Source organism: Oncorhynchus nerka, linkage group LG7, assembly GCF_034236695.1.
Source record: "Oncorhynchus nerka isolate Pitt River linkage group LG7, Oner_Uvic_2.0, whole genome shotgun sequence".
In the NCBI taxonomy this organism is placed as follows: Eukaryota; Metazoa; Chordata; class Actinopteri; order Salmoniformes; family Salmonidae; genus Oncorhynchus; species Oncorhynchus nerka.
In genome coordinates, this window is record NC_088402.1 from 20,325,459 (window position 1) to 20,349,725 (window position 24,267).

The 24,267-nt window shown below is 43.0% G+C and overlaps 1 protein-coding gene across 1 annotated transcript; it reads left to right on the forward strand.

Annotated features, from left to right (window-relative positions):
- The first annotated feature begins 101 nt into the window (after positions 1 to 101).
- On the forward strand, positions 102 to 24,026 carry LOC115131312 (pyruvate dehydrogenase (acetyl-transferring) kinase isozyme 2, mitochondrial-like). Its single transcript, XM_029662913.2, has 12 exons — positions 102 to 185; positions 313 to 566; positions 1,283 to 1,424; positions 10,312 to 10,383; positions 10,646 to 10,830; positions 13,097 to 13,186; positions 13,783 to 13,860; positions 15,344 to 15,420; positions 15,523 to 15,621; positions 15,927 to 16,040; positions 18,126 to 18,239; positions 18,924 to 24,026. The coding sequence occupies exons 2-12, from the start codon at positions 452 to 454 to the stop codon at positions 19,065 to 19,067; spliced, it is 1,230 nt and encodes a 409-aa protein (XP_029518773.1). The 5' UTR covers positions 102 to 185; positions 313 to 451; the 3' UTR covers positions 19,068 to 24,026.
- The last annotated feature ends 241 nt before the right edge of the window (positions 24,027 to 24,267 follow it).

Here is a 24,267-nt window from a genome sequence, read left to right on the forward strand (position 1 = left end):
TCGCAAATGCTTATTTATTTCTGAGATGCGTTGGGGCAATTATTTAAGATCAAAACCGATAAAATCCCGCCCCAAAACCAGCGTAGTGCTCTTTCATTGGTCAAAGCCAATGCCAATCAAATCCAAACTTCATTAACAATATAGAGGTCGGTCTTGGGAGGAGCGTTCGTGATTTCTGAAATATTGTAAGTAGTTTATTGAACGTTTATGAGATGAAAATACATTGGGCACTGTTCGGGAAATGTATTGTGTTTCATTGTAAATGGTTTTGAATATGTCAATTTAACGCATTTAATTGCCCTTGGTGGCTAGCATTGGTCAACTAGCTAACGTTAGCAAGCTTCTTCAACGTCTGCGAGACTGGAGCTTGCTGCTGATGACAAGAAAGGGCACCCTGGCCTGACACAACAATCCGACTGTCTCGGGACTTCAATTTGAATTTGTTGCAACCATGAAGTTCACGCAATTTTTGCTAAGGAACAGCTCCATACCCAAACAAGCACTAGTGGATCGGTTTTCCAAGTTCTCCCCCTCGCCGCTGTCAATGAAACAATTCATAGACTTTGGTAAGTTTTCATCCCTGCCCTGTCAATAACACGGCTAAACAATAATACTGTCCACGTTTATTCTGAATCCATAGAACAACAAGTACCACTGGTTGCATTTGTCAAAGTAGCTAGCATGTTTGTGGTGCATTCACTGCTGTCACTGACCAGTGTACTGCACAGTATGTTCTCCCTGATCACAGATTAACTCTCTGCTGAAGCTTTGATTAACATTCTTCCAGCTCTATTCTTCCTTATCATGTTACTGCTCTAAAAGGATGTAGCTGACTAACCAGACTGGGATTCCCATTATATTTCCCTTCTATCCTGACGCCTGATATTAGAGAATGACTGCAGTACAGTAGTTCAAAATGTACATACTTTGAAATTATATCAAACCCCTAATGATGGGATGGTTTGGATTAAAGCAAGGAGAAATAAATACCCGGTTCATGCTTTACTCTTAGATGGCACTTGACCCATGTTCTTGGGTGAAAACATGACATAATACAGCTGCCAAAACAAATCATTTCAAGATCTTGACATTGTCTTAAACATTTACACAACAGTATATGTACTGGATGACCTCCTGTCTTGTGATATCTCTGGGACTGAAACGAGGAGGGACTACCTGAACTGGTCCAATGAGAAACCAACGCTTGTTTTCCATTGCATAACATTTTGCTACGGTATACCCCCAATTAGTACAACGCAGATGTGTTGTCATGTGACTACAGGCTCGGCCAATGCCTGTGAGAAGACGTCCTTTGTGTTCCTTCGTCAGGAGCTTCCTGTCCGGCTGGCCAACATCATGAAGGAGATTGACTTCCTCCCTGACAAGCTTCTCAGCACCCCTTCACTACAGTTACTACAGAGCTGGTACAGTAACATTATAACACCCCTCACTACAGTTACAACAGAGCAGGTACAGTAATGTTATACCACCCCTCACTACAGTTACTACAGAGCAGGTACAGTAACGTTATACCACCCCTCACTACAGTTACTACAGAGCAGGTACAGTAACGTTATACCACCCCTCACTACAGTTACTACAGAGCAGGTACAGTGACGTTATACCACCCCTCACTACAGTTACTACAGAGCAGGTACAGTAACGTTATACCACCCCTCACTACAGTTACTACAGAGCAGGTACAGTGACGTTATACCACCCCTCACTACAGTTACTACAGAGCAGGTACAGTAACGTTATACCACCCCTCACTACAGTTACTACAGAGCAGGTACAGTGACGTTATACCACCCCTCACTACAGTTACTACAGAGCAGGTACAGTAACGTTATAACACCTCTCACTACAGTTACTACAGTGCTGGTACAGTAATGTTATACCACCCCTCACTACAGTTACTACAGAGCAGGTACAGTAACGTTATACCACCCCTCACTACAGTTACTACAGAGCAGGTACAGTGACGTTATACCACCCCTCACTACAGTTACTACAGAGCAGGTACAGTAACGTTATACCAACCCTCACTACAGTTACTACAGAGCAGGTACAGTGACGTTATACCACCCCTCACTACAGTTACTACAGAGCAGGTACAGTAACGTTATACCACCCCTCACTACAGTTACTACAGAGCAGGTACAGTGACGTTATACCACCCCTCACTACAGTTACTACAGAGCAGGTACAGTAACGTTATAACACCCATCACTACAGTTACTACAGAGCAGGTACAGTAATGTTATACCACCCCTCACTACAGTTACTACAGAGCAGGTACAGTAACGTTATACCACCCCTCACTACAGTTACTACAGAGCAGGTACAGTGACGTTATACCACCCCTCACTACAGTTACTACAGAGCTGGTACAGTGACGTTATACCACCCCTCACTACAGTTACTACAGAGCTAGTACATTAGCTATTATATTCTACAAGTGTCTGGAACTCTTGGAGGGATAGGACACCATTTTTCCAAGATAAATCTCATCATTTGGTGTTTTGTTGATGGTGGTGGAGAAAGCTGTCTCAGGCGCCATTCCAGAATCTCCCATAAGTGTTCAGTTGGGTTGAGATCTGACTGAGACAGCCATGGCATATGGTTCACATCATTTTCATGCTCATCAAACTATTCAGTGCCCAATGGCCTGCCCAGCATTTTTATACATGACCCTAAGCATGATGGGATGTTAATTGCTTTATTAATTCAGGAACCACACCTGTGTGGAAGCACCTGCTTTCAATATACTTTGTGTCCCTCATGTCCGTTATCTGTAGATCTGGGACCAGTCTAGCTTACCTTGGAGTTGAGCTGCAGGTTAGAGATTAAGATGGTATGGTGTTGATGTTCACTGTTTGTTGTGCCAGAGGAAATTGTTCGCTCTGTTGAAGTATTCATCAGCTAGCTAGACTCCTTTCACCTCACCTTTGTTGATATTGATTATTGAACTTGATCATTGCTCTCTGCCAGTGCTTGAATTGGACTTAAATAGGTGCTGGTACCCATTTTGGGTGACTGTACAGTTTTTATTTAGGTGAAGGAACTCCACAATACTTTTGAGCTAATATTCTTTAACCTCTTGCCTCTACTTGGGACGCTTGCGTCCCAACTAGAGCTCTGGAAATGCAAATGCGCTACGCCAAATGCTAATAGTATTAGTTAAAACTCAAAAGTTCATTAAAATACACATGCAGGGTATCAAATTAAAGCTACACTCGTTGTGAATCCAGGCAACAAGTCCGATTTTTAAAATGCTTTTCGGCGACAGCATGAGAAGCTATTATCTGATAGCATGCACCAATACACTACAACAGAAAAGCACAGCAGGGGACGTAAACAAAATAATTAGCATTTCGGCGTTACACAAACCGCACAATAAAATAGAAAACAGTCATTACCTTTCACCATCTTCTTTGTTGGCACTCCTAGATGTCCCATAAACACTATTGGGTCTTTATTTCGATTAAATCGGGCCATATAAAGCCAAGATATCGTTATATGTAGACTGTGTGATAAACGAAAAAAACAGCGATTTCACAACGTAACGTCATTTTTAAAATTCAAAAAGTAGACGATAAACTTTCACAAAACACTTGAAATACGTTTGTAATGCTACTTTAGGTATTAGTAAACGTTAATAAGCGATAAAAATCATCCGTAGGCGATGTAAATATCATTAGCTGTCGTCTTGGAAAAAATTTCAGGAGAGAGCTCTTCCGGAATGATCTGGGCGGAGACCGGAGGTAAGCGATGCCCCTGTTTCGGTTCAACCAAGAATCAAAGATGATTCAATTCACAAGACTCTAGACAACATGGGGATGCTGTGGGAGTTGAATGCTCGGTCTTATCTAATTCGGCTCACTGTTAACAAATGCTGGAAGTGGCGCAAGGATATTTATTTCCATTTTCTGTGATCAGGTTTTCCTGCGCTTTCCGATGTAACGCACGTTATGTAATAGCCACAGTCGTGATTTAACCAGTTTTAAAAACGTCCGAGGGTTTCCTATCCACACATTCTAACCATATGAACGTACTATATTCCTGGCATGAGTAGCAGGGCGCTGAAATGTTGCGCGATTTTTAACAAAATGTTCAAAAAAGTAGAGGGTCGACTGAAGAGGTTAAGTGGTGCAGGAACTCAAGCTGTAGAACATTTGAGGTTCCGGTGAGCTTCTTCCCAATTCAAGCACTACTCTCTGTGCTAGTCTGAAATATATATGATAAATGCCTTATCTTGAACAACCATATACTGTAGGTGATATTGCCTATTCCAACAGACTCTGTAGGATGTTATTATCCTGCCGGGCACACCAGCATGTAGACTATCTTACTGAACTACTCTGGCCCAGTGAGAGGTATGAGTGCATAGCTTGCAGCCTACAAGGCAGGGTGCCAGCTGTCTGTGTCTCAGGTCTCTGTCTGTCAGGTAGGCTGCACATGTGTACAGAGAGACAATGTGGCCTGGAACATTGTCATGTATCATCACAGTGGAACAGGGGGCCGTATGAGACAGGGTCATCAGAAATGTAGCCGCAATGAAAAATGGCATGCTCTGCCCTCCTTTTCCTATAGTCCACGAACATCTTGTTTGTCTTGATCACTTTGAGGGAGAGGTTGTTGTCCTGGCCTTACACTGCCAGGTTTCTGACCTCCCAATAGGCTGTCGCATCGTTGTCAGTGATAAGGCCTACCACCGTTGTGTCGTCAGCAAACTTAATGATGGTGTTGGAGTCGTGCTTGGCCACGCAGTCATGGGTGAACAGGGAGTACAGAAGGGGACTAAGCACCCACCCCTGAGGGGCCCCCGTGTTGAGGATCAGCGTGGCAGATGTCTTGTTGCCTACCCTTACCACCTGGGGGGCAGCCTGTCGGGAAGTCCAGGATCCAGTTGCACAGGGAGGTATTTTGTCCCAGGGTCCTGAGCTTAGTGATGAGCTTTGAGGGCACTATGGTGTTGAACGCTGAGCTGTAGTCAATGAACAGCATTCTCACGTAGGTGTTCCTTTTGTCCAGGTAGGAAAGGGTTTTGTGGAGTGCAATAGAGATTGCGTCATCTGTGGATAAGTTGGGGCGGTATGCAAATTGGAGTGGGTCTAGGTTTTCTGGGATGATGGACAATGTGCATCAAGTCTGTATTAGTGAGTGAGTGACAGTCAGAGGGATTTGTCATTTGGAAAAATGGTTACTTGCAATTGTGTTCTCTTATTGAAACATCATACTTTCCTAAAATAAATGGTGCTAGTGATATCTATGATATGTTACTTCACCATTTTCGAGAAATGAATTTGTCTATTTCCTAGATGGGTAAAACCATCAGATAACTACTATGTAATGGCATGTGAGTTGAACCTCTGAAATAGGGCAATAACTTATTGTTAGTAGAGGTCGACCGATTAATCGGAATGGCTGATTAATTAGGGCTGAATTCAAGTTTTCATAACAATCGGAAATCGTTATTTTTGGACACCGATTTGGCCGATTTTTATTGATTTATTATTATTGATTTTTTACACCTTTTATTTAATCTTTATTTAACTAGGCAGGTCAGTTATTTTCAATGACGGCCTAGGAACGGTGGGTTAACCGCCTCGTTCAGGGGCAGAACAACAGATTTTTACCTTGTCAGCTCGGGAATTCAATCTTGCAACCTTACAGTTAACTAGTCCAATGCTCTAACCACCTGCCTCTCATTGCACTCCACGAGGAGTCTGCCTGTTACGCGAATACGCAGTAAGCCAATCAATCATAATCACTAGTTAACTACACATGGTTGATGATATTACTAGTTTATCTAGCGTGTCCTGCGTTGCATATAATCGATGCAGTGCGTATCGTTGCTCCAATGTGTACCTAACCATAAACATCAATGCCTTTCTTAAAATCAATACACAGAAGCAACCAGCATATTTAGCTAAAAGAAATCCAGGTTAGCAGGCAATATTAACCTTGTGAAATTGTGTCACTTCTCTTGTGTTCATTGCACGTAGAGTCAGGGTATATGCAACAGTTTGGGCCGCCTAATTTGGCAGAATTTTACGTAATTATGACATAACATTAAAGGTTGTGCAATATAACAGGAATATTTAGACTAATGGATGCCACCCGTTAGATAAAATACAGAACGATTCCGTATTTCACTGAAAGAATAAACGTCTTGTTTTCGAGATGATAGTTTCCGGATTCTACCATATTAATGACCTAAGGCTCGTATTTCTGTGTGTTATTATGTTATAACTAATTCTATGATTTGATAGAGCAGTCTGACTGAGCGGTGGTAGGCAGCAGCAGGCTCGTAAGCATTCATTCAAACAGCACTTTTGTGTGTTTTACCAGCAGCTCTTCGTTGTGCTTCAAGCATTGAGCTGTTTATGACTTCAAGCCTATCAACTCTCGAGATCATTCATTAAAGACATGAGTAACCACCACGCTGCATTTCGGTCCGACTCTCTTTCGACAAACGAAGAACGCCGTTACAGAATCACCCACCACACACGGACAGAGTGGCGTGGTAACAGGCAGCAGGAGCAGCGAAGGGAGGACGTTATGGATAGCAGAGGCTTGGAGTATACGACGTGGGAAGAAATAGACAGGTGGGCGGCCGACCCAGAGAGAGTGCCTGAGCCCGCCTGGGATTCGCTGGAACAGTGCGAAGAGGGCTATAGACGAATGGAGTCGAAAAGAAAGACACGGCGGCGCAGAGCGAAAACCGAAAGTCACCCCCGATTATTTATTGGAGGAGGGCTCAGGGAGAGAGTAGCAGAGTCAGGAGTCAGACCTGAGCCTACTCTCCCTGTTAATCGTGAGGAGCAGCGATATAAGGACTTCTGGTCTTGGGAGATGATATTAGATGGAAGAGGACCCTGGGCTCAGCCTGGTGAATATCGCCGCCCCAAGGAGGAAGCAGAGGCAGGAGGAGATAGGAGCCGACGATACGAGGGAACACGGTTGGCAAGGAAGCCCGAAAAGCAACCCAAAAAATTATTGGGGGGGGCTTACAGGGAGTATGGCTATGCCAGGTAGGAGACCTGCGCAAACTCCCTGTGCTTACCGGTGGGCTAGAGAGACCGGGCAGACACCGTGTTATGCTATGGAGCGCACGGTGTTTCCAGTGCGGGTGCATAGCCCGGTGCGGTTCATACCAGCCCTTCGTATTGGCCGGGCTAGAGTGGGCATCGAGCCAGGGAAGCTTGGGCAGGCTCGGTGCTCAAGAGCTCCAGTGCGCCTGCACGGTCCGGTCTATCCAGAGCCACCTCCACACACCAGTCCTCCGGTAGCAGCTCCCCGCACCAGGCTTCCTGTGCGTGTCCTCGCTCCAGTATCACCAGTGCCAGCACCACGCATCAGGTCTACAGTGCGCCTCGCCTCTCCTGCGCTGTCGGAGTCTCCCTCCTCTACAGCGCTGTCGGAGCATGTCTCCTCTCCTGCGCTGCCGGAGTCTCCCGCCTGTTCAGCGCTTCCAGAGCCTTTCTCCTCTCCTGCGCTGCCAGAGTCTCCCGCCTATTCAGCGCTTCCAGAGCCTTCCTCCTCTACAGCGCTGCCGGAGTCTCCCGCCTGTTCAGCGCTTCCAGAGCCTTCCTCCTCTACAGCGCTGCCGGAGCCTCCTGCCTGTTTAGCGCAGCCTGAGCTGCCAGTCTGCAGGGAGCTGTCAGTCTGCAAGGTGCTGTCAGTCTGCATGAAGCAGCCAGAGCTGCCAGTCTGCAAGGAGCTGTAGTCTGTAAGGAGCTGCCAGTCTGCAGGGTGCTGTCAGCCTGCATGGAGCAGTCAGTGCTGTCAGTCTGCATGAAGCAGCCAGAGCTGTCAGTCTGCATAGAGCAGCTAGATCCGCCAGTCAGCCATGATCTTCTAGATCTGCCAGTCAACCAGATTCTTCCAGATCTGCCAGTCAACCAGTCTCTTCCAGATCTGCCAGTCAACCAGTCTCTTCCAGATCTGCCAGTCTGCATAGAACAGCTAGATCTGCCAGTCAGCCATGATCTTCTAGATCTGCCAGTCAACCAGATTCTACCAGATCTGCCAGTCAACCAGAATCTTCCAGATCTGCTAGTCAGCCTGAATCTTCCAGATCCGCCAGCCAGCCAGGATCTACCGGAGCCTACTACCTACCTGAGCTTCCTCTCAGTACTGGGCTGCCCCTCAGTCCCGAGCTGCCCCTCAGTCCCGAGCTGCCCCTCGGTCCCGAGCTGCCCCTCGGTCCCGAGCTGCCCCTCAGTCCCGAGCTGTCCCTCAGTCCCGAGATGCCCCTCAGTTCTGTGGGGTTCTGGGTGAGGACTATTAGGCCATGGTCGGCGGCGAGGGTGGATTATCCCAGGACGCGAAGGGGAGGAACTAGGACATTAATGAAGTGGGGTCCACGTCCCGAGCCGGAGCCGCCACCATGGACAGACGCCCACCCGGACCCTCCCTATGGTTTTGAGGTGCGTCCGGGAGTCCGCACCTTAGGGTGGGGGTTCTGTCACGCATTGGTCATAGTGTTTTGTGTTTTCGTTATATATTTGGTCAGGCCAGGGTGTGACATGGGTTTATGTGTTGTGTTTCGTATTGGGGTTTTATAGGATTTGGGATTGCGATTGATTAGAGGTGTGTCTAGTATAGGCTTGGCTGCCTGAGGCGGTTCTCAATCAGAGTCAGGTGATTCTCGTTGTCTCGGATTGGGAACCGTATTTAGGTAGCCTGGGTTTCACTTTATTTCGTGGGTGATTGTTCCTGTCTCTGTGTAGTTTCACCAGATAGGCTGTAATTAGGTTTCACGTTCCGTTTGTTGTTTTGTATTTCTTCAGTTATTTCATGTATCGCTATTTCATTCATTAAAGACATGAGTAACCACCACGCTGCATTTCGGTCCGACTCTCTTTCGAAGAACGCCATTACAGTCAGAACTATTTAGGGTTTGCTGTACATAGAGAATATTCAGATTTTGAGAGGATGAAAATTGTAAGGAATGTTTTTACATTGGTGGCCCAAATGGTACCCTATTCCCTATTTAGTGCACTACTTATTTCTTTTTTACCAGGGCCCATATGGCTCTTGTCAAAAGTAGTGCACTATATAGGGAATAGGCCTAGTCTGCGTGTCCCAAATGGCACCCTATCTCCAGTCACAAGTAGCCCTAGTTATTATAGCATGTATAAACACACCCCGTGGTTTCCATGGTCACTACAAGAGAGTCAGAGGCCGTTCCCAAATAGAATTCTGAGATTTCCAACAGTGGAACGCCAGGAGTCAACGAGGAATGGAACAGTCCAAAGTGATTAGCTGAAGGAAAGAAGTGCCCTGGTTTTTGGCTTCTATTGGCCACATTCTCAGGGCAGAATTCAATGAAGACCTTTATTTTGTTCCCACTTTGAAAGAAATTTGAAAAGTTTAATGAAGCATTAATATAACCTTTATTATGCTTGTAGATACTTCAGAAATCATTCATTCATAAGAAAATGTCTTGCTACACTTCCAAGCACATTTCTTATAAATGCTTAATGAATGCTCTATCAAATCAAATGTATTTATAAAGCCCTTTTTACATCAGATGTCACAAAGTGCTTATACAGAAACCCATCCTTAAACCCCAAACAGCAAGCAATGCAGATGTAGAAGCACGGTGGCTAGGAAAAACTCCATAGAAAGGCAGAAACTTAGGAAGAAACCTAGAGAGGAACTGAGGGGTGGTCAGTCCTCTTCTGACTGTGCTGGGTGGAGATTACAAGAGTACATGGCCATTAAGGCCAGATTGTTCTTCAAGATGTACAAACGTTCATAGATGACCAGTAGCGTCAAATAATAATCACTTGTAGAGGGTGCAACAGGTCAGCACCTCAGGAATAAATGTCATTTGGCTTTTCATAGCCAAACATTCAGAGGTCGTGACAGCAGGTGCGGTAGAGAGAGAGTTGAAAACAGCAGGTCTGGGACAAGGTAGCACGTCCGGTGAACAGGTCAGGGTTCCATAGCCACAGGCAGGACAGTTGAAACTGGAGCAGCAGCATGACCAGGTGGACTGGGGACAGCCAGGAGTCATCAGGCCAGGTAGTCCTGAGGCATGGTCCTAGGGCTCAGGTCCTCCAGAGGGGAGGAAGAGGGAGATAGAGGGAGCATACATAAATTCACACAGGTCACCAGGTAAGAAAGGAGAATTACCCCAGATATAACAGACTGACCCTAGCCCCCCAGCACATAGACTATTGCATAGATACTGGAGGCTGCTTTAAGAATACGCTGTATGAATGCCCTATAAAGCCTGATGTATTAGTGTTTCCCTGTGTAAACTAACCAGTCTTCTGTGTTGTATTCATACAGGTATGCAACAAGTCTGATGGAGATAGTGGGCTTCCTGGAGAAAGAGCCCGATGATAAAAATATCCTGAAGAAGTAAGTCAATTACACACAGTCACATCCAGCAGATAGGTAGTAGCCTTGTCTTGCTACTGTTTAGCACGTCTCATTAGATACCTGAGTCATAGTTCATTCAGGAAAGGAAAGATAGATGGCTGGATGATGAATGAATGAAGTTTGACATCTATCCACCCAGCTACGTATCTTAGGTTCCTTTCATGGTAGCATGTTGGAATGTGCCGAGTTGTGAACCTAAGACCCAGCATTAAAACCCCTTTCCTGTCCTGTCTCCCCTCAGGTTCACTGAGACGCTGGTGAACATCAGGAACCGCCACAACAACGTGGTTACCACCATGGCACAGGGAGTGGTGGAGTACAAGGATGCCTTTGGCTCCGACCCTGTGACCAATCAGAACGTCCAGTACTTCTTGGATCGCTTCTACATGAGCCGCATCTCCACACGCATGATCATGAACCAGCACTGTCAGTATACAATACTAAATATACACTGAGGGTACCAAGCATTTGGAACATCTCCCTAATATTGAGTTGTACCCCCCCTTTTCCCTCAGAACAGCCTCAATTAGCTGAGGTATGGACTCTATAAGGTGTTGAAAGCCTTCCACAGGGATGCTGACTCCAATATGTCAAATTGGCTGGATGTCCTTTGGGTGGTGGATTATCTTGATACACACGGGAAACTCTTGAGTGTGAAAAACCCAGCAGTGTTGATGTTCTTGACACACTCAAACCGGTGCGCCAGGCATACCCCATTCAAAGGCACTTAAATCTTTTGTCTTGCCCATTCATCCTCTGAATGGCACACATATGCAATCCATGTCTCAATTGTCTCAAGGCTTAAGAGTCCTCCTTTAACCTGTCTCCTCCCCTTCATCTATACTGATTGAAGTGGATTTATCAAGTGAAATCAATAAGGGATCATAGCTTTCACCTGATCAGTCTTAGTCATGGAAAGAGCAGGTGTAATGTTTTGTACACTCAGTGTATACCATACTACTATAATAATATATTAATATACAGTGCATTCGTAAAGTATTCAGACCCTTTTACGCTACAGCCTTATTCTAAAATAGGTTAAATTGTTTTTTTCCCCTCGTAAATCTACACACAATACCACATAATGCCAAAGCAAAAACAGGTTTTTAGAAATAAATAAAAAATGTAATAATGAAATATCACATTTACTTAATTATTCAGACCCTTTACTCAGCGATTACAGCCTCGAGTCTTCCTGGCACACCTGTATTTGGGGAGTTTCTCCCATTCTTCTCTGCAGATCCTCTGTCAGGTTGGATGGGGACCATCACTGCACAGCTATTTTCAGGTCTCTCCAGAGATGTTCAATCAGGTTCAAGTCCGGGCTCTGGCTGGGCCACTCAAAGACATTAAGATACTTGTCCCGAAGCCAATCCTGCGTTGACTTGGCTGTGTGCTTAGGGTTGTTGTCTTGGATCCTGAGCGCTCTGGAGCAGGTTTTCATCAAGTATCTTTCCCTATGTTGCTCTGTTCATCTTTTCCTCGATCTTGACTAGTCTCCCAGTCCCTGCTGCTGAAAAACATCCCCACAGCATGATGCTGCCACCACCATGCCTCACCTTAGGGATGGTGCCAGGTTTCCTCCAGATGTGACGCTTGGCATTCAGGCCAAAGAGTTCAATATTAGTTTCATCAGACCAGAGAATCTTGTTTCTCACGGTCTGCGAGTCCTTTTGGCAAATTCCAAGCGGGCTGTCGTGCCTTTCAGCGAGGAGTGGATTCCATCTGGCCACTCTACCTTAAAGACCTGATTGGTAGTGTGTTGCAGAGATGGTTGTCCTTCTGGAAGATTCTCCCATCTCCACAGAAGAAGTCTGGAGCTCTGTCAGGGTGACCATCGGGTTCTTGGTCACCTCCCTGAACAAGGCCCTTCTCCCGTGATTGCTTAGTTTGGCTAGCTCTAGGAAGAGTCTTGGTGGTTTCAAACTTCTTCCATTTAAGAATGATAGAGGCCACTGTGTTCTTGGGGACCTTAATGCTGTATACAATTTTTGGTACCCTTCCCCAGATCTGTGCCTCGGCACAATCCTGTTTCGGAGCCATACGGACAATTCCTTCGACTTCAACTGTGTCTGTCTTTCCAAATCATGTCACATCAATTGAATTTAGCACAGGTGGACTCCAATCAAGTTGTAGAAACATCTCAATGATGATCAATGGAAACAGGATGCACCTGAGCTCAATTTCGAGTCTCATAGCAAAGGGTCTCAATACTTATTGTAACGTGGTAATGAACCCAAGAACAGAGAATGAACCAAACCAGGAAACGTCGATCTGAGAAAACGTAGACTTTACTTGGAAAAAATAAACAGAACAATACAGGAAACTCAAAAACTAAAACAATAAACACTAGTACTCAATCTACACGGGGGAGACATACAAGAAACTAAATCCATGAGCTAACAAAAGGGAACAGAAAACACCTCTCTGAAACCATGACACTTATGCAATGCATTTGTTTTCGCTTTGTCATTATGGGGTATTTATTTAGATTTAAAAAAAAATATATATATATATATATTTTATGCAATTTTAGAATAAGTCTGTAACCTAACAAAATGTGGAAAATGTGAAGGGGTCTGAAAACTTTCCGAATGCACTGTATACCATACTCAAAAGTACCATTGTGACGTGTTTTTGAATTGGCATCCAGGTGTGGTTATTACCACATGAGTTTCATGTATCTATTCAGCTCTCATCTTTGATGGAAGCGTCAACCCCGCCCATCCCAAGCACATTGGCACCATCGACCCTGACTGCGACGTGACGGAGGTGGTAAAAGGTGCTGTCCCTCATCAGCTACAACATGCCACACAAACACACACTATACTTAGTCCCTAGATAACAAGCTTGATTTACAGGAGTAATCTCACCATCTTTCTCACTGCTACAGTAGGTGGTTGTGAACATGTCTGAACATGTCATCCTAGAAGTCGTTTGAGCTGACATCAAAATAACATAATTCACGATTAGTGTAGGCCGGCTCTGGCCCAACCCATCAGTTTCTGTGACCAATCAGAACGGTTTGAAGAAGAAGCTGCAAAGGAGGGAGAATCCAGACTCCTCTTGGAGAGGAAAACGTTAGTGGGCGTGGCGTTGGGCCAGAGGGATGTGGATTGGTAGCCAGGCAACCTTTTCACCTTGCACAGAATATAAATTCTCCTGTAATTTTAAACACAGTAGAAGATGTGTGTAAACATAATAATTTTTAAATGGATACAGAGACAGATGGTTCTCCACCTGTCCCTGTTGCTACATGTCATTTTGTTTAGTTTATTATTCTACTTTTGTAACGGTTATTACATTTAGTTGTTATGGTAACTAGATTGAATGTCAGTGTACTACAGTCCTAGTCTTGTTTTGTCTGTCTGTTCCCAGATGCCTTTGATAGCTCCAAGATGCTCTGTGAACAGTACTACCTGACCTCGCCAGAGATTGACCTCACACAAGTCAACGGTAAATCGCATTCTATACAGGGTTACAGACCTTGGTTCAGGTCGTATTTGTTTCCCTTCAAATACTTTAGCTGCTCTTGATTGAGCTGTAGTAGCTGCTCTTGGTTGAGCTTGCCTGGCTCAATTGATCCAATAGAATAGTCCCAGAAGTATAAACCAGCCCAGCTGGCACTGCTGAAGGGCTCAATCAAATGCACAAAGTATTTGAAATCTTTTGATACAACATTATGCAGTCACGTGTTGTATTGTGCCAATCGAAAGGAGAATGTCCAGAGAATCTTGAAGCTGTTTCTAGTTCTCCTATTTCCAAAATAGTCACATTTGGGAAGCAAGTGGGGGTTGGTAGCCTAGCAGTTAAGAGCGTCGGCCCAGTAACCCAAAGGTCGCTGGTACGTATCCCCAAGCCAACTAGGTGAAAAATCTGTTGATGTGCTCTTGAGCAAGGCACTTAACCCTAATTGCTCCTGTAAATTGCTCTGGATAAGAGAGTCTGCTAAAGAATTTGAACCACAGGCAGCCATGTCTACAGAGAACCATTCATTCATACATGTCTGTTACATAGAAGTCAATAAGTATTGAATGTATACCTGTGTATCGCCCCTGTGTAGGTTATGTGTCGCATGAACAGGATAATAGCCAATAGCACCACTTCAAAAGTCTAACCATGACAAATAATCATCTTTGCCTAAACTAGATCAAATCCAGATGTCATTTGGTGCTCAAACATACATCCCAGCCATAAAATAGCATCACCTACATCTAATACATTACATTGGGGTGTTGAACAGTCACATTAGAATGAATGATTCATCATAGCTTTCCTTTGGTCAATGTGCACCAAATCAATCCCCACCAGTTTATCTGTCTCCAGTCAGCAGCAGTGGAACAGAACAGCAACAAGACCCTTGCTACATGCTCAGTCTTGTCGCCGGGCAGATTTCTCTCAGGGAAGCGTCCAAGTCCAACTCTTAATAATAAACCTCAGTTCACCCAAATTCAGCTATTTAATAGTCACCATGTTAAATGAGCCATAAAAAAGGAAAACAATGTCTGTTCATGGGCTTGGTTGGTCGTAGCCTTGTCCCCAGGGCCCAGTTTTTCCAAGTCATCTGTCTGGATTTCCCCTATCGAATAGGATTCAATGCATAAAAATATAATGAATAGAGGGAACAAATTGTTGACTTGAATGGGGACTCCCATTATATTTATATGCATTGAATCCTATCCGATATAGACTATAACTTTTAAAAAACTGGGCCCTGGCTATCAGAAGTGGCTGGTAACGAGATTAGGTTGGCAGAAGAGTAAATTCTGAATTTGATAGTGGTTATTGAGTTGAGTTGTGCATGTTATGCATTTGCAATAAGATGTGAAAGTTGCTTTTGGTTTCTAGTAACTTCTATTCTCAGTTGTGTATGTTATACATTTTCAATAAGTCTAAGTCATGTTTGGAGTCATTTGGAGTAATGCTCAGTGTTCCTCAGCCAAAGGTCCTGACCAGCCTCTTCGTATTGTCTATGTTCCTTCCCATCTCTACCACATGCTGTTTGAGCTCTTCAAGGTACACCAAACATGTCCTTATTATGTCACTTTTATTTATATGACCTCAATTTGATTCATATTACTTTGTCATTTTCTCAAGCAATGGTTGTTTTGTTTCCAGAACGCCATGAGAGCAACAGTGGAGACTCATGAAATGGCCCTGCATCTCCCGCCGGTCAAAGTCCGAGTCTCCCTGGGCAGTGAGGACCTAACAATCAAGGTAAACAAAGGCTCAGAGAGTATTAACCGTCCACCATCACAATGAGACATGACACATTACATTCCCAGCATACAAAAGGTTGTGCATGCACATCCAACATCCTTCCACACATGCAGGTTGGAAATAATAACATGGGACATAGACGCCTAGTGTGTACAGTTGAATGTGTATATTTGTCTATGAGTACGTACAGTATTACTATAGATTTCCTCCTAGGTCCTAATATGATATTTGGGGAGACAACAGGAAGATCGGCTAGAACCGAGAGTGGATCAGATCTGTAACGTTGTTGTTGTTGTTTCTAGATATCAGATCGAGGAGGCGGAGTTCCCCTGAGGAAGATAGAGCGTTTGTTCAGTTACATGTACTCCACCGCCCCCAGTCCCGTCGATATTGACAACAGCCGCAATGCACCACTGGTAACACCCTGTCCTGGTGCCATTTAAACTATATAGTTGAATAGTGCATTCGGAAAGTATTCAGAGCTTGACTTTTTCCACATTTTGTTACGTTACAGGCTTATTCTAAAATGTATTAAATATTTTTTTCCGTCATCAATCTACACATAATACCCACTTAAATAACATCCATCTGATGCATCTGAATGTGGGAAGACTCATCATGTGACCAGCTTGTGATAGAGCCATATCCTCATCATCTAACTTACCACTCCACTCTGTGGTCCATCAACAGGCATTTTTTAATGTATTTGTTATTTAACCTTTATTTAAAGTTAGTTGAGAACAATTGTAAACAATTGTGAACAGTTGTAAACTTCTCATTTACAACTGCGACCTGGCCAAGATGAAGCAAAGCAGTGCGACACAAACAACAACACAGTGCTACACATGGAATACACATACACACAGTCATATAACCTAACCTACCACTCCAGACCCTTTACTCAGTCCTTTGTTGAACCACCTTTGGCAGCGATTACAGCCTCGAGTCTTCTTGGGTATGGCGCTATGAGCTTAGCACACCTGTATTTGGGGATTTTCTCCCATTCTTCTCTGCAGATCCTCTCATGCTCTGCCAGGTTGGATGGGGAGTATCGCTGCACAGCTATTTTCAGGCCACTCAATGACATTCAGAGACTTGTCCCGAAACAGATCCTACATTGTCTTCGCGTCAGTCTGATGTCCTGAGCGCTGTGGAGCAGGTTTTCATCAAGGATCTCTCTCTACTTTACTTCGTTCATCTTTCTCTTGATCCTGACTAGTGTCCCTGTTGCTGAGAAATATCTCCAAACATGATGTTGCCACCACCATGCTTCACCGTAGGGATGGTGCCAAATTTCCTCCAGATGTGACACTTGGTATTCAGGCCAAAGAGTTCAATCTTGGTTTCATCAGACCAGAAAATCTTGCTTCTCATGGTCTGAGGTTGCTTTTGGAAAACTCCAAGCAGGCTGTCATGTACCTTTTACTGAGGAGTGGCTTCCGTATGGCAACTACCATAAAGGCCTGATTGTTGGAGTGCTGCAGAGCTGGTTGTATTTCTGGAAGGTTCTCCCATCTCCACAGAGGAACTCTGGAGCTCTGTCAGAGTGACTATCAGGTTCTTGGTCACCTCCCTGATTGCTCAGTTTGGCCGGGCGGCTAGCTCTAGGAAGAGTCTTGGTGGTTCTAAACTTCTTCCATTTAAGAATGATAGAGGCCACTGTGTTCTTGCGGACCTTCAATCCAGCAGAAATGTTTTGGTACTCTTCCCCAGATTTGTGCCTCAACACAATCCTGTCTCGGAGCTCTACGGACAATTCCTTTGATCTCATTGCTTCCTTTTTGCTCTGACATGCACTTTCAACTATGGGACCTTATATAGACAGACAGGTGTTTGCCTTTCCAATCAATTGAATTTACCACAGGTGAACTCCAATCAAGTTGTAGAAACATCTCAAGGATGATCAATGGAAACAGGATGCACCGGAGCTCAATTTCGAGTCTCATAGCAAAGGGTCTGAATACTTATGTAAATAAGGTATTTATGTTTTTTATTTCAAAAAACCTGTTTTCGCTTTGTCATTATTATTGTGTGTAGATTGATGAGTACATTTATTTATTTAATCAATTTTAGAATAAGGCTGTAACGTAACAAAATGGGAAGGGGTCTGAATACTTTCCCAATGCACTGTATACAATGTATACAATGAACCTAAACTACTGGCAGTGTAGTTTAATAGTCTGTATAACTTGATTTAAGCCTATGACTTTGGCAGTTTGGTCACATGTTAGAGAGACATTTATTTTTCAATTGAATCAAGCGCCTGCTGTTTATTTTATCTCAGCTAAAATGTAAACCGCAACCAAGTCTATACTGACTAAAATGTCATCTGTGAGCCAACAGTAGTGAACACGGTTGTAAATAATCAGAATTACAAACTGGACTGGACTGTTCATTCATTGCCCTGAGTTAAAAGTGTAACTGAGTTCTTGTCTACTACTGTACTGTGATTGTTCAGAGTGAGTTTAACTCTTTGTGTCCCTGGCTCTGGTTCTCTGTAGGCTGGTTTTGGCTATGGTCTTCCCATCTCCCGTCTCTATGCCAAGTACTTCCAGGGAGACCTGCAGCTCTACTCCATGGAGGGATATGGGACGTCAGCTGTCATCTACCTGAAGGTAACACTTCTACGCATGGAATTTATTAACTTGTTGTCTTGTTCTACATCTAAACAATGATGGTGTTTTTGAAGTATGTAGGTTCATTTTCAATATTGGTTCACGTGCAACAGTATGGCTCACAGAGTTATAATGTAAGCTCACTCTGTCCTATTACCTAGTACCCAATGCTCATGTAAATCCATTACCCGCTTAAATAACTTCCATCTGATGCATCTGAATGTGGGTCATGATGGAAGACTCCTCATGTGACCAGCTTGTGATAGAGCCATATCCTCATCATCTAACTTACCACTCCACTCTGTGCTCCTTTACCAGGCTTTGTACTTATATAACCTAACCTACCACTTCACTCTGTGCTCCATTAACATGCCTTGTACATGTATAACCTAACATACCACTCCACTCTGTGCTCCATTACCAGGCCTTGTACTTATATAACCTAACATACCACTTCACTCTGTGCTCCATTACCAGGCCTTGTACTTGTATAACCTAACATACCACTCCACTCTGTGCTCCATTACCAGGCCTTGTACTTGTATAACCTAACATACCACTCCACTCTGTGCTCCATTACCAGGCCTTGTACTTATATAACCTAACCTACCACTCTACTCGGTGCTCCAGTAACAGGCCTTGTACTTATATAACCTACCACTCCACTCTGTGCTCCATTAACAGGCCTTGTCCTCAGAGTCTGTGGAAAGACTTCCTGTTTACAACCAGTCAGCCATAAGGCATTACCAGACAAGCAATGAGGCAGATGACTGGTGCATGCCCAGCAAGGATCCCAAGAAGCTGGGGAAGTATGAGAGGAGAAGTTAACCAAACAGACGGAGAGAGAGAGCTCAGATAACATGAAGAGGAGAGGAGCAGGAGGAAAGAAAGAAGAAGAGGAGGATGACTGAAAGGAGGAATGGAATGATGATTCATAATCAGAAACTGACAGAAGGTACCCAGTTGTACTGTGTGTGTGTGTGTGCAATGGAGATTCTCATCCAGCACTTGAAGTGGAAAAACACATTCAGGTTGGAGGCGTTTCAATGGCAATACCAGGATCTCTATTCAAAACCAGGATCTCTATTCAAAACCAAGATTTCTATTCAATACCAGGATCTCTATTCAATACCAAGATTTCTATTCAATACCAGGATCTCTATTCAATACCAGGATCTATATTCAATAAGTGACTTTGTGAATGTTACAGTCAGAAACAGGGCCATGAACTACTCACAATCACATCTCACCTTTTGGTTTCATTTAGCCACACGTTTCAGGTATTCATTTCACTCACTTATTTTAACATTATGACACTGAAGCAGTGTAAAAAAAACTAGCATTTTGTTTAAAAGGTGTATTTTAGTTTACAACTGATCATTTAATTTATCAAATGCCTGAATTTGGTTATACAGTGAGATAAGCGGCAGGGTAGCCTAGTGGTTAGAGCGTTGGACTAGTAATCGAAAGGTTGAAAGTTCATATCCCCGAGCTGACAAGGTACAAATCAGTCGTTCTGCCCCTGAACAGGCAGTTATTGAAAATAAGAATTTGTTCTTAACTGACTTGCCAAGTTAAATAAAGGTTAAATAAATAAAAAGCTGCACTATCACAGTAGTATTGTCTGTGATACTACATTTTAGATTTTGTATCTAGTGTTCTCTAAACTCTTCACTTACGGCTACAGTATGCAGCTAGAACACTGAGCTCCATGGACGCAGATAGATATAGTGTGTCAGTCAGAGACATGTCAAGGCCATGCTGTCAGTCGATGGGTTTTCTCTGGTTACCCTTCTACTACAGGATGTTCTATGGGTACATAGTGGTCAACAAATGTTATTTTCAACATACTATGTAGACTCCATATAGTTTCAACTCTGAGCATTTCACCTTTTTGTTTTTTACTGCTTACAAATATTTGTCAATCTCGGAAGTTTAACAGACGTTTATCTCCAATGTTTTTTGCGGCCTAAAGGGAATTTAGTAGGATCAACTGTAAATCTTGGTGACTAATTTTTTTTGTTCCACCCTCACTTGTTGAATAAGACAAGAGCTCAAACAAAGGTCATTCATTCAAGGTTTCCTATGAAGACAGAAAATAGATATTGAAGACATTGAGGTATCTAGTACATTTACTCTAAACCAAGTCCAACTGAGTTTAAGTAGAAGTTATGTGAATATTGAGATACATTTTCTATCATTCTGTTATATTTTTCAATGACTAAAACAATTGCATTTTAGAGGCCGGATAGGTCTTTTATACATGAAGTATTTATTGAATAACGTTGTGTGCCAGAGAGCAAAATGGGAGTATTATCACATTTCTGTGATTAGGGACACAGTAAGACTGAGTTGAATCAAATGTTTGACTGGTGCCCAGTGTGGGTATTCTTTGATGTGTTAACTTGGGCAGTCATTACAACATTTCATTTCCTGGTATACACTAAATAGTCACTATTATTACACTCCTTAGCAATAAGAAATCACATAAAAGACTATGTACACTTACTAACATTTAATCCAATAACAGCTAAGTATTTGTAACTAGTCAATATTTGTATGTGCATTGAAACAAAACAAAAATAGTTTGAGCCTAACACTGAAGTGCCAACTTTTATTTCTCTCTTTCTGGTTTTTAACATGTATGGTTTTAAATCACACGATCTCGGGATGTTGAAGGCATTTCATATTTTTCAAAGTATCACCGTAAGTGCTGTGATGTCATATTAAACCGACCTGGGAGGAGCTATCTATCAATGGAAGTTGCTGATTGGACCTCACACGGTGGGCGGAGTCCTAATTTGAGATTATTGCACATAATTTATTATTGTTGCCGTGAATAGATGATTTACCAATATACATTATTTGGGTTATGGGCAACCATCTAATGTCAGGATTTCAGTCTAATTGAATTCTAACTGAATAACAATAGTGGTTATCTGCTTATTTTAAGCATCTTTAGGTTGTTCAATAAAATGCAGCTCTTTATGTAGTTCTCACTCTGCCTTTTGTCCCTCTGCCAGTGCCTTCAGAAAGTATTCATACCCCTTGACGTATTCCACATTTTGTTGAGTTACAGCCTGCATTCAAAATGTATTAAATAAATAAAACATCTCACCCATCTACACACAATACCCCTTGATAACAGTGAAAACATGTTTGTAGAAAGTTTAGCAAATGTATTTAAATTGAAATACAGGAAAATCTCATTTACATAGGTATTCACACCCATGTTTCAATACATTGTAGAAGCACATTTGGCGGCAATTTCAGCTTTGAGTCATCTTGGGTATGTCTGTATAAGCTTTGAGTCATCTTGGGTATGTCTGTATAAGCTTTGAGTCATCTTGGGTATGTCTGTATAAGCTTTGAGTCGTCTTGGGTATGTCTGTATAAGCTTTGAGTCGTCTTGGGTATGTCTGTATAAGCTTTGAGTCATCTTGGGTATGTCTGTATAAGCTTTGAGTCATCTTGGGTATGTCTGTATAAGCTTTGAGTCGTCTTGGGTATGTCTGTGTCAGCTTTGAGTCGTCTTGGGTATGTCTGTATAAGCTTTGAGTCGTCTTGGGTATGTCTGTATAAGCTTTGAGTCATCTTGGGTATGTCTGTATAAGCTTTGCACATCTGGAATTGGGGATTTTCTCCCATTCTTCCTTACAGATTTTCTCAAACTGTTAAGTTAGACGGGGAAAGGCGGTGAACAGAAATCTTCAAGTCTTTCCAAAGATTTTCAATAGGATTCAAGTCTGGGCTTTGGCTGGCCCACTCAAGGACTTTCACATTCTTGTTCTGAAGCCATTGCATCGTTGCTTTGGCTGTATGCTTGAGGTCGTTGTCCTGTTGATACGTAAATCTTCGCCCCAGTCTGTTGTTTGCACTCTGAAGCAGGTTCTTAATGATTTGACTGTATTTGGCTCCATTCATTGTTCCCTGTATATCCTTAAGTCTCCCAGTCCCTGCCACTGAAAAGCATCCCCCATAGCATGATGCTGCCACCACCATGCTTCACAATAGGGATGGTTTTCTTTTACACATAGCACTTTGCATTCAGGCCAAATAATAAATGTGTCTCATCGGACCACTTCAGCCTTATGACCTGTCTTTCATGTGCTGTCGTATGCCTTTTTCTCAGGAGTGGCTTCCGTCTGGCCACTCTCCCATAAAGCCCAGCTTGGTGAAGTGCTGTAGAGACTGTTGTCCTGGTGGCAGGGTCGCCCATCACAGCCATTGAACTCTGAAGTACTGTCTGACCAAGGTCCTTCTTGCCCAGTTGATCAGTTTGGTCAGCTCTAGTCTAGATGGAAGAAAATATGGAACTATTTCCCAATGATGGAGACCACTGGGCTCTTGGAAACTTTCAACACTCTAGAAATAGTTTTATACCCTTCACCAGATATACAGTGAGCTTCATTTAGTTGTTTTGGCTCTGTGCAGACTGTCAGGTTTAATTTGAAGGTATTTTGATCTACATATGGTGAACCGTCCCATATTTATAGCATGCGATGACTACATCAAGCTCTACAAACAGGCTGGAGGCATTTGCTATTTGTTTTAGTTGTTTGATTATCTTGTGCCCATTGGAAAATAATGGTAAATGTATTGTGTCATTTTGGAGTCACTTTTATTTTAAATAAGAATAGAATATGTTTCTAAACATCCTAACATGTTTTACCTCCCCTGATATTGTAATGGTGAAAGGTTAGCATGTGTTGGGGGTATGATATTTGTGCATGCTTGGAATATGGGACCAAATACTAAACTTTTGACTATTTAATACACAAGTGAATTTGTCCCAATACTTTTGGTCCCCTGGAATTGGGGGAACATGTACAAAAAGTGCTGTAATTTCTAAACGGTTCACCCTATGGATGAAAATACCCTCAAATTACAGTCGGCACTTTAACCTCCATAGTCATTGTATCATTTCAAATCCAAAGTGCTGGAGTACAGAGCCAAAACCACAAATATTTAATTATCTCAATACTTTGAGCTTACTGTATGCCTAAAAACAATCTCAGTGATCGTACAGTTCCTTGGACTTCATGGTATAGTTTCTGCTCTGACATGCCCTGTCAACTGTGGGACTTCTATAGACATGTGTGTTTCTTTCTAAATCATGTCCAAACAAATGGATTGGCCACAGGTGGACTCCAATCAAGTTGTAGTGACATCTCAAGGATGATGAAGGACATTTGGATGCACCTGAGCTCAATTTGGAGTGTGTGCAAAGGGGTGTAAATTTGATATTTCTATATTTCATTTTCAATAAATTTCCAAAAATGTATAAAAACATGTTTTTACTTCATCATTATGGGGTATTGTGTGTAGATGAATGAGAAACATATTTTGATTCATTTTCAATTCAGCCTGTAACAACATAATGTGGAATAAGTCAAGGGGTATGAATACTTTCTGAATGAGCTGTATGTGCCTGCAGTGCTTCCGTTTAGAAGCCTTTGCAAGTGCTTCAGCTTCAGTCAGAAAGTGATTATGGTAACAACAATTTCTATCTACTAACTACAGTATTGATTCACTCCTGTATACATGTGTTTTCTAGATGAGTTTTTCATTAAAAAAGGACCTGATTTTTAAGGGTTGATGATCAATGTTTTCCCTCATCGCTATTATTTGATCCTATCATGTTGTCAAGGCCGATTTGTTAGAACCTTCCCCTCTGATTCAGTTTGTGACAGTACAGTCAAGTTTACCATGTGAATAACTGATAAGATCTACCAACTGTCACAACTACCATCACTGAACACAGCATAATAAAACACATTTAAAACACTTTCACTTGTTATTATTGGACTAACCCCTGTTCTGACAGTTCTGTAACTGACCCTGTCTCCTCTTACTGACAGTCAGTAGTGAACTTGACCTCTGGTACCCTGACCAAGCCTGCATCCTAAAGGCCTCTCCAGTACTGTACTGCCAGGCTACCCGCTTCCCATGTGTGTCTGAGTGTGTTGACAACACACACAAACCTTTTGCTTACATTTCAGAGTGCAATCAGGAAACATCCTCTCAC